General features: G+C 37.4%; 1 protein-coding gene across 11 annotated transcripts in view; it reads left to right on the forward strand.

The window, feature by feature from the left end:
• The window catches only part of cnksr2a (connector enhancer of kinase suppressor of Ras 2a), a 110,408-nt gene that overhangs the window by 34,289 nt on the left and 64,117 nt on the right, over positions 1 to 12,002 (forward strand). For all 11 annotated transcript variants that reach the window (XM_052113984.1, XM_052113985.1, XM_052113987.1 and 8 more), the window contains exons 2-3: positions 1,648 to 1,811; positions 7,964 to 8,166. In XM_052113984.1, coding sequence (XP_051969944.1) covers positions 1,648 to 1,811; positions 7,964 to 8,166 — 367 coding nt within the window. The remainder of the gene's footprint in view (positions 1 to 1,647; positions 1,812 to 7,963; positions 8,167 to 12,002) is intronic.

The raw sequence follows: 12,002 nt of genomic DNA on the forward strand, positions 1-12,002 counted from the left end.
GTTGTACTCTTTGTTTCCCTTTCACCTTTCACTCTCCCTATTTCTAATTATTCGTCCATTTGTCTTATACTCTTCATAGCCTCATCAATTCTGTACAGCTGACCGTAGCTTTGTTAGTTTCATTTATGCATGCCTACATCATATTGGTTTTCAGAGCCATAACGATAGACAGTTAAGACAGAACTGTAGAAATCACAGGATTTATGATGTTTTTTGAGCTTGCACATGGAGAGTGCTAGACTGAAATTGAGACAAAGAATTATCTCATTTGTATTGAGTTAGTGAACAATCAGTGGCTCAGAGTTTCAGCATGAACAAACATCATATCTGCACATCACAAATTATGTTTATGTGCACATTTTTGGACCATGATATTTGATGTTCCCTCTGTTGTCTTTTTAAAAACACTGATTCTGGCAGAAATTTTGGGTCATCTTGGCTTTACCCTGATTCTAGCACTCAGACCTGAAATTGCTATCCTGACCTGAGATCAGTCTTCCAAGAAAAATTGTGCTTACCTCTCTCTCAACAATGGGAAGGTGTAGAGATGATGATGGCTGATGTCAGTTTGATGGATGTGTGATATAGTTAGCGCGGAATACATGTTTTCAGTCATCAAGTACACGTGCAGCACCACATGTATGTCCTTGTCTTTCCTGATCTTGTGGTAAACAGACCAAGTGAGTCTAAAGGCCTTTGCACACCAAAAGGCAGCGTGAATATGAGAGGCGAATCACAGGCAAATGGCCCATTCCCATAAAAAGCGAAGCGAATGTTCGCCTTTAGCACATACACCTTTACAAAGGTGGTGCTATTCGACAAGCAATTTTACCTTGGTACGGTAGATGTCTCCTTAGAGCAGGTCTGCCCTACAGTCATCACCGGGTGAGAAGAAATAACCACTTCACAAGTATGCAAAACAAACAAGAATATATAACAAGAAAAGCTAATCATTCTCTAGCAAGCAAATCGAAAAAATCATAATGACTGTTAAAACAAATGCTCAAAACAATGTTTGACTGTATCTTATTGCCATGTACATCTACTTGTGTTATATTTGCTCAGAAACCTGCATGTTACTAATTAAACGTCATGAAATTCAAAGGCTGCACGATTCGTCACGAATGTTCGCTCCAGGTGTGAATGGCTCGTTAGGAATCCATGGCTTCGATTCAACATGTTGATCGTGGCAAGAAATTACGCTGAAAATGTGTGTTTGGTGTTCAAAGGCCTTAAGGCAGGTACGAGATCTAAGAATTCATTTGTGCTTGTTTGGGATGGGATGGAGAACTTTAAGGATATTTGAAGCTGCTTTAAAAATATTTAATGCATATTACACCAAAGTAAGGCTGAATCCAGTTTGCATACTTGTAAGTTCTACAAAGTATGAAAAGTGCTTTGCTGGTGATCCAAAGAACATACTTTTGAGGATGTGGTAAAACATCAGTATACAATATACATCATACAAATGCATCAAAAACATGCACTTTAAAAGTCCACTGGAAATAGCACACCATCTAGCCAATTTTAAGCTACTATTATTAATGTTATATGATTGAGACACACTAATCTTGCGCATTCTATATTGGACAGATAGAACTAAGCATAGGTCTCTGATTTTTCCTTTATCCTTCTCTCCATCTACAGGTCTGGATGACTGTCTGCAGCAGTATATAAAGAACTTTGAGCGAGAGAAGGTCGGAGGTGACCAGTTACTGAGGATTACCCATCAGGAGCTGGAGGATCTGGGAGTGTCCCGCATCGGACACCAGGAGCTGATCCTGGAAGCTGTAGACCTGCTTTGCGCTCTGGTGAGAGTCTTCACATTGCTATATACACCTGATCCTGCATCTGCTGTTCATCACAGCATCTGGTGGTGGACTTCGATGTTCATGATAATGAATGAATGAATGAATGTTCGGTTGGTTGGACATTCCTTCCATTGGAGCAATTCAAGCTTGAAGTACCACCTGTTTTCTCCATGGGGGGAGGGGGTGTTGTTGGCGAAGGTAGTTTGTGTGAACTTTTTAGACAGTCCCTTACCTGCATACGGAAAGCTTTACAACGAATATCAAGATTAAATTAACTATCTTGAACGAATTTGTCATAACGCCATCTGAGCAACTGGATGATCTCGTATTTTACAGGACGAGTTGCAACCCTAGACGCAACCAAAATGAGACTCTCCAAAAGTGTTCTTCTGACGCAGGTTTACATTCATGCATCCTTAGAAAAGAAAGCCCTTATAATAAATATTGCACTGATTGACAAATTCAATTGCAAAATGTATTGCTGTGAACTAATGGCCAATGATAGGCTTCTGTTCAGTAATATGAAAATAAACAATATATTGGATTATAAAGCCACTTTTTCTACTGTTTTATCAATGCTTTACTCATCTGCCATAATAATATAATACATTTTAATTATCTGAGTTTTTAAAATTTATTTATTATAATAAATACAATTTATGTAATTATTTAAACATAACTATTTATAATTATTTCATCATTATATATAAAATTATTGTTATTTAATTGTCAATTAATTCCAATTAATTCAATTAATGAATCGGCATGCCATGTAATTAACTTGATTAAGATTTTTAACTATTAACAGCCCTACTTTAAATATAGGTTGCTTTAATTTTCCTACTGACATTAAAACATATTCTAAAATCAAAATTGAACTTGATAACTTAATATTTACTTTATAAATATTCCTAAATTCACAAAAATAAAAATTACCTCATTATTCACTTACCCTGATACATCCCAAATGTGTAACCGTCTTTCTTCAGCAGAACACAAATGAAGATTTTTAGAAGATGATAGAGGTCTCTCAAGTCCTTATAATGCAAGTACACCTGTACCAGCACTTTGACGGTCCAAAAGTCACATTTAGGCAGCATAAAAGTAATCCACGCAACTCCAGTCAACCAATGAATGTCTTCTGAAGCAAACCGACAATTAGAATGTTATTAACTTTAAACTTTAAATAAAAGCACTTCCTGCCAGCAGTTGACGCATCATGTTGCTGACGCATGACGTAAGTGCATCGTTGAGTTCACGCCAGAATTCGGAAGCAGAGCTTATTTACAACAGAAGAACGAATGTCATGCAAGAGTTCTGCCATTTCAAACTGTATCAGAGCCCTGGATGGAAGCGCTGATTAAAAGTTTTTTTATCGACTTGTTTCTTACATAAACCTATCGATTTGCTTCAGAAGACATTCATTAATCGACTGGAGTCACATGCCTAAATGTGACTTTTGGACCGTCAAAGTGCTGGCACCCATTTATTTACATTATAAGGACCTGTCAGAGCTCTATCTTCATCTAAAAACCTTCATTTGTGTTCTTAAGAAGAAAGACACATCTTGGATGGCTTCAGGGTAAGTGAATAGTGAGAGAATATTTATTTTTGGGTGAACTATTCCTTTAATCTGCTTCTTATTTTCTAACTTAAGAATGTTCTTATCTTTTTATCTTAAACCTTCAACATTTATAGCTAGATTCCTTATTATGAACTTATAATTTATCATAAGATCTGTCAGATTTTTTTCTCTTATGGAGATTTTCTTGAATCCCGCACCTGGTCTTATTGGTCACAGTTCATCAGTGCACGTAATTACAAAGACCAAAAACAACATTATGGAAGATACATACAGTATATTGCAAATGCTGTTCATGTTCACTTTTAAGTCTCATGTCAAGGCTAAACAATTTTATGCTTCTGGAAAACATAATGGCTTGTGTTTCACCCCACTTTGTGCTCAAATGTGTCAGTCAATCAGTGTTGAAATGTGGCTTTTTGCTGGGTGGGTTTGTCTTGGTGTCCTCAGCCTGTATCTGCTCTGTGTGTATGTGTGTCACTTAACAAATTATTATTCAGGTGTCTGATAGATGTTCCACGCCTGATAACTGCTTTTCAAAATGGTACCAAGAGGACAGACAGTGAGTGAGACAGAAAGAATTTAGGTTGAAATTTGCTCTGCATTGCTTGAGCCTTTTACATTATCTAGCATTTAATAACTAGTTTTCCCTCTCTCTGTCTGGCTTCTCTCAGTTGTGGTATTAAAACAATGACTTACCAGCCCACGCTTTTAGAATGTCAGCACCATGACAGGAGGGAACAGATGACAGGATGAGTGTTTATCACGTCTGTATGAGCTGCCTCTCGTGTCCTCCATCCTAAGTCTCTTTGTCCTTTTATCCCTTTATTTAGCTCTTTTTCACCATCTTTACCCCACCTGGTTTAGAGTTTGATCTGTAAGATTTCTAAAACAAGGTGAACTATAATGAGTCTGTGTCTGAGTGGCTGTGAACCACTGACCTATGCGACTGACATTTAGGAGAGCGTAAATCACAAAAAGACAACTTTGCTGTCTTCTCTATCTCCTCTGAACACTGATCTCAAATCAGAGCTGCTGACATTCACACTAAGGAACATCATGTGTGTGAATGTCAACCTGCAGACATGTGTGTATGAAATTAGCCATGGACTCTGAATGTGATGGATTTCACTCAAGCACTTCCTGCTTCAACTGTTGAATTTGAAAGTCACTTTTAAATTCAAAGGAATAGTTCAGCCAAAAATGAAAATTCTGTCATAATTTACAAGAGGTGGGATGATAGGGTTATCTTCAATTCGGTTCAATGTATGATATGAGATTCAAGATTCAATATAATCAAATTTTCTTCATCCATATTATGTGTGATTCAAATGAATGTTTCTTTTTACTTTTTGACCTACAACTGACTTTAAAGATCAGAAAGGATATTAAAAGACACATTATTTAATGACAGTGGTGTGCGTGGATCTCATCTTTGATGGACACACATTACACAGAAGAAATGTTCCGTTTAATTTCAAGCACTTTTAAGATTTCTGTGTACGATTTTTTAATACCTGGATATTTCCAGGTATTCCAGTACTTACATTTCTAAAAGCTTTAAAGGGATAGTAAAATATAGTACAACATTTATTGTAAAATAGGACTTTAATCTGTTTCTTATACCTATCATATCGCTTCCCAAGATATCACCAGTCACTTGCATTGTAAGGACCAATAGAGCCGAGATATTCTTCTAAAACTCTTCTTCTAAAAAAATTGTTTTTGTTTTGCATACATATCTGGGATGGCATGAGGGTAAATCTTGAGAGCACTTCAAGAACCTTATGCAAACACTATTAATAGTGTCTGAAAAATGTTGATGTTTAACTGGTCATTTAATTTATGATCACATGGACAGAAAACAATGTTGCAACTTTTGAAATATCAAATTTTGTTTTGATATGGTTCAGCATTTATTTAGGTTCACAATATTCAGAAATGTTATATATTTTCCCATCCGTATAATTTACTCACCCTCATGTTGTTTCAAACCTGTATGATTTTATTTGGAACACAAAAGGAGTTTTTTGTTGTGTTGTGCCACGTCTCACTGTTTTTTCATCATCTCTTGCAGTAGGGAAGTGTTTTTTAGATGCAGTGACATGTTATAAAGAATGTGAACTTTTAAAAACATGACTCGAGACACCTGATCTGTCACAAGCATAGACTCGCACACAAATAATAAAGGAATCTAGGGAACTGTTCAGTCTTTATTATTTGAGAGCACATTGACCTCAGAGGCACAGAGCTCTTTCGCTTTCCTTCTATCAGTCTGTCTTTCTCACGCTTATTTGTTTGTTTTTCTCTTGTTCTTTACCTCCATGTTCCTTTATCTTTCTCTCATTGTGCAGTATGTGTGTTATCTGGTGCAGTGCTGCACTCATGCAGAGAGCTTCTAAACAGATTAGCATGGAGGATTCTTAGCATCTCCTCTCCCCATCATCTCCCTGCACTCACAAACTAAATAATGCATTTTTTGTAAATGTATGTGTGTGTTTTTACAAGCCTTTGCATGCAGTTGTTTTTATTACCTATATTTGTAATTTGTGTGTGTGTGGGTGTATGTGTGTGTGTGTGTTTGGGAGTGAGAGAGTGTGTGTGTGATTTGTTCTTCGGACCAGACAGAACACATTACTCTTTGATCGATATCCTGCTGATGTGAGAACAGATACTGAAATTGATGCTCATCTGAACACACACGCATAGGATTCGAAGCTGTTATGCTGTGATCCCTATCAGGCATCTTACTCAGCTAAACTAGCAAGCCTCTTTTTGTCAACCAGTTTCATCAAAAAGATGGAGCAGCATGTTTTTTTTTATCGGTGAACAACATGGGTATGCTGGTACATCAGCTAGACCAGAACTAAACCAGAACTAACAAGCATAAACCAAATTCTAAGCTGGTCATTTTTAACAGGGAAGTCAATTGACTGACTAAGCAGCAAGGCAGCTTAGGTTTTGGACACATTAAACCATATTAAATCATCTTGGACCAGCATAGAAATCCATTCTGGTCTAAGATGGTCTTTTTAGCAGGGACGTCATGGCAAGGCAGCATACGTTTCAGTTAGTGTGTGTGTGTGTGTTTGTTTGTGTGTGTGTGTGTGTGTATGCTCCATAATGTATGTGTATAATGCTGCTTTTGATCAGTCTCAGCCCCTTGATCAATCCTGTTTATGCAGTGAAAAGGTAATTTGTTACCTAGGTGCCCTGACACCAAACACACACACACACACACACACACACACACACACACACACACACACACACACACACACACACACATACACACACACACACACACACACACACACACACACACATGTTGTGTTTCCATGTTTAATGGGGACTTTCCATAGACATAATGGTTTTTATACTGTACAAACTTTATATTCTATCCCCTAAACCTAACCCTACCCCTAAACCTAACCCTCACAGAAAACTTTCTGCATTTTTACATTTTCAAAAAACATAATTTAGTATGATTTATAAGCTGTTTTCCTCATGGGGACCGACAAAATGTCCCCACAAAGTCAAAAATTTCGGGTTTTACTATCCTTATGGGGACATTTGGTCCCCACAAAGTGATAAATACACGCACACACACACACACACACACACACACACACACACACACACACACACACACACACACACACACACACATGTTGGTCTACCTATCATTATGAGGACTTTCCATAGACATAATGACTTTTATACTGTATAAACTATAGATTCTATCCTCTAAACCTAACACAACCCCTAAACGTAACCCTCACAGAAAACCTTCTGCATTTTTACATTTTCAATAAAACATTGTTTAGTATGATTTTTAAGCGATTTGAATTATGGGGACACTAGAAATGTCCTCATAAATCACATTTATAGCATAATACCCTTGTAATTACTAATTTGTAACTTACAAAATTGTCCTCGTAAATCACAAAAACACGCACACACACACACACACACACACACACACACACACACACGTCAGCGGTTTTGAAAGATGGCAAAGACCCCTATGCATTGTAAATGAAATGATGCATATATGAAGCATGCACTTTGACTTTGTTCAGACATGTTTTTTTATCTGATTTAGATATGCAGATAATGTTATCTCACAGAAAAGCATGGAGTATTTCACTAATTTATTTTACTTTATTTTATACTGAACTATTACATTTTGTTTATATTATATTTATATAATTGATAGTATTTCATTATAGTTCATTTAAGTGAGTAGTTTATTTTCACTTTATTTTACATTATTGTACTTAATTGCACAATTTCTTATTGTACACAGTAAAACTGTAAATCCTTTGACAATAAAAATGTACAGTATTTGTCATGCCAATAAAGCATGCTAAAATGAAATTTGAAATAGAGAGAGAGAGAAGAGTCATCAGTCTAAAAATAGAGAGAGAGAGAGAGAAAAAAAAAAGAAAAACGAATCTTATTGAGTCATTCCTACAATTGTTTGCAAGTCAGTCTTTGTCACATCTGGCATCACTTAAGAGCTCATTTATCACTACAGCTCTTTATCGTCTTCATCTCCTTTTGACAGAATTATGGACTGGAGACTGAAAACCTGAAAACTCTCTCTCACAAGCTCAATGCATCTGCCAAGAACCTCCAGAACTTCATCACATGCCGCCGCCGCAGTGGTCATTACGACGGCCGGACAACCCGCAAGCTGCCCAATGATTTCCTTACCTCTGTGGTGGACCTCATCGCTGCTGCTAAAAGCCTCCTGGCCTGGCTCGATAGGTTAGTTCTGCTAAGAGCTGCATATTAATACTACTTAAAAATCAATACAATAATTAATATATACTTAATATACATACACAGATTCAATGTAATATATATTTTAATCACATTGATGTATCAAGTTTTTATAGCCTTCACTTTTTGGAGTGTTGCTGAGCTAAATCAAGTTCCTCTACTTTAGAGGTGAGCTCCTGAGAAACACCAGAGAAAATATTTGATATCATATAAAGATACAAATTATGACCTTAAGGATAAATGATGAGGGGAAACTACTGTATCTTTAGCTGAGCTCCGGGGTTTCTGTTGCTAGTCAGAATGCATTTGTGACTTGAGGAACTGACTTGGATAGTGTTATTTTCAGTTTCAATGATATGTCTTTTTTCAGGTGACTTGACTGTTTTTGCAAAGGCAAAACTGAGTTAAAACCGAAATTGGGTCTTTTAGGGGATGATCACATTGAACGTTCTTTTGTGTCCATTTGCCCTGTTTTTCCATAGCTTTTTTTAGGTAAACGTGCTAGATAGACGTGTTTGACCATTGCGCCTAATCTCACTTTTTTTTTCAGCATCTCGTACAGGAGTGTCGCATTTTTTAATTTCTTAGCACAAGCATTTGTTCTTAATGGTCCCTTTGACCAGTGAGTGATTCTGAACTGGTTTAATTACAGGGCCGACACTCACATTGGACATCAAGTCGAGACCCAATACAGTACCAAAATTATTTATTGACATTATTGAATTTTACTGGTTTAATGGTCTTGACAGCCAATAAAGCATGATGTGGTTAACACAAACCATGTTTATATTTGTGAACCCATATTTAATGCACCTGCATATACAGTAGCCTGGGTTGTATTTTCTTTTACCATGCAAATGTTATTTCTATTTAAATGTTTGCACTGATGACCCACAAGTTAAGAATTACTGCCTTAGACTATAATCTTGTATAAATATATTGTGACAGACAGTTTTGGCTTATTTATACTCAGATTCAGAAAATGGATTGAGACCAATTGACAATCCACATTTGACAGAACAATCAAAAAACTTTGAAGCCAATTTCAGCATAGACATAGTTACTGCATTTTAGCTTTATAGGGCAGTAATGTAGTGTGAAGTTTTTGTGGTATCAGTGGCAATTAACAACATAGCAAAAACACTGACTAATTTCAAGCAAGTTTCCCAAACTTTTCCCCTATCTTCCTTTGTTTTGACAAACACTAAGTTCAACCACAAACACACACCATTGGTGGATCCAATGTTGATATGTTAAATTCAGTGTTGCAATGTTGAAAGCGCCACAGAACAACAGTGTTTACACATCTCAGGGAAATCAGCCTATGAGTAGCTTACTTATAGTGGATTCTACACATTAATTTGGGATGGGAGAAAGTATTTTCACATCTATATAAATATTACACGCAACATTTTTTACCATGATTCATGTGGGCCTGGATCAATATCCTTTCACATCAACCAATCAGTGGCCTTCAAACAATTGATGGTGATTATAGGGTTAAGGTAATGTTATTCCAGTAACATGTCCTTTTTGAGTACATTGTCCATTGTGCTCACATGGTCGTCCCTTAAGCCAAGTGATGAGTTAGAGTGACATTTGGTGTCATTGGGTGGGCAGGGTGTGCTGAAATTGTAGGCCTTGAATCTCTTGTCTAGTGTGTGTAGGGTCAGTCTTTGTCTGCTTAAGTACAAACATGTTGATTGTGTTCCACCCCTTAGCAATCAGGTACAAGGATGTTTGAAGAGGTCTTACACAACAAAGGTTCATTCTCACCAAATTCCTCTTTTTTTTTTTTATTTCCGTGCAGAGCAAAATCAGAGTAAAGGACAAAAATCTAGAATCTAAATCATTTACTAACCCTCATTTTGTTCCAAACCTGATTTTCTTCTGTGATACACAAAAGGAGATGTTAGGATGAATGGTATCCTTAGTCACCATTAATGTTTTTCTTTTTTCCATACAATGAAAGTGACTGAGGTAATCCATCTCTAACGTTCTGCCCAACATCTCCTTTTGTGTTTCACATGTGAAAAAAGTCAGATTTGTAATGACAAATAAAGTGAGTATCCCTTTAAATAACACTCAGTGTAAGATTGTGCATCTAAACACACTCAACTTTGTTGATAATAATGGAGTCTGAAACGCTTGTAAGATTTAGACTGTACTGCTACTGTATTTCTACTTTTTCACTAACTATGAAATTAAGGTAATTTAGGCAGGTAGTTTGTGCTGAACAATCCATTTGGCACCCAGCTGCTTGGCTCCAACCGACTCCCTTTGGTACTGCATACTGAGCCCAGCTTAAAGCTCTGGACTGGAACAGCACTGCTCAGTAGGAACCTTTCCATCAGATACTGTTTGATTTAATCTCACCCACTCCCTACCGAGAGCACTATCTCTCTGTTGCTTTTCCTGGGCAATGGCTGCCCCACTCTCTGGTACTGGACCTGAGATCAGTCCATATCCACAATCACACACAACTGAGCAGATAGCCTCAATTGAACCTCCTGACTTGATAACAATTCAAATGGGCCCAGCCTGGATTTGAATCAAAGTCCAAGCTGAAAGGGCTGATACAAAACAACTTTCCTAGAGGGTCATGGCTTGCTAACTAAGGTGAAGTTATGGTCGAACAGATCCAAACACAGGATGTGGTTTCGCTAAGTTTCGTTACAATCCAAACAATATACAAACAAAAACTGAAAACTGAAAGAAACAAATAAAAACCAACCGACCAAAACAGGGAACAGGGAACAGGGAACAGAGCAAAAGGAATTCATACAAAATAATCTGACACAAGATTGAACACAGGAGGAGTTTAAATAAGCAGACTAACGAGGGAGAACAGGTGAAACAGATAACAAGTAACAAGGCACACAAGATGGTGGAGTATCACTCAAGACAGAAAAGCATGTGGCAACGAAGAAACCAAACAAAACCATGGACTTACACATGACCTACACAGACAAGTGACACAAGCTCATGCCACCAGGAAAACACAAGCAACATGCACTCATGTCAACAGACAACAGAACAGACCAGGAGAGGGCCGGCAGGACAAGCCAGGGTGGCACTGGTGGAGCACTTAAACTGGGCTTGGTGACTTGTCTAGGTGGCTTGACTGGGCTTCGTGTGATGACTGGGCTTAACCAGGTGACTTGGCTGGGTGAGCAGTTCTGACTAGGTGAGTCAGAGCTCGATCACCAGATAATAAACACTACCAACAGAAGTGTCTGAACCCTGACAGAACATAGAACAAGGCAAGACAGCACTGGACAATCAGGGAGAGGAGACGGCTGCGATCTCGCCACGACATGAAAAACCAAGACCAAAGTGGCAGGACCGTGACATGCACATTGTTTAGTTTAGGAGACTTAGTTCACAGGAGCATACTAGGGATGGATCACAATGGTTAACTAGTTGACTAATCATCCAACAATCTACTAGTTGATTAGTCAGGGTCGACTAGTTTATCTATTTTGGCAACATTTTACGATAAGTTTGCATTCGTTAACATTAGTTAACACAATAGTTAAAGGAATATTACAGGTTCACTATAAGTGAAGCTAAATCAACAGAATTTCTGGCATAATGTTGATTACCGCAAAAATGTATTTTGACTAATCCCTCTTTTTTTTTTAAATAAGCAAAAATTGAGGTTACAGTGAATCAGGCCGGGTTTGGAGGGTTTAAAAGCTGAAATGTGAAGCTTATTTTTTGTATAAAATTACTTACATTAATTCTTCTGTTAAAACATGTTTTATTTGAGCTGGGTTTTTTTTCTTTTGGAAATAAACATTATGCCACAAATGCTGGCG

This window comes from Xyrauchen texanus, chromosome 41, assembly GCF_025860055.1.
Source record: "Xyrauchen texanus isolate HMW12.3.18 chromosome 41, RBS_HiC_50CHRs, whole genome shotgun sequence".
In the NCBI taxonomy this organism is placed as follows: domain Eukaryota; kingdom Metazoa; phylum Chordata; class Actinopteri; order Cypriniformes; family Catostomidae; genus Xyrauchen; species Xyrauchen texanus.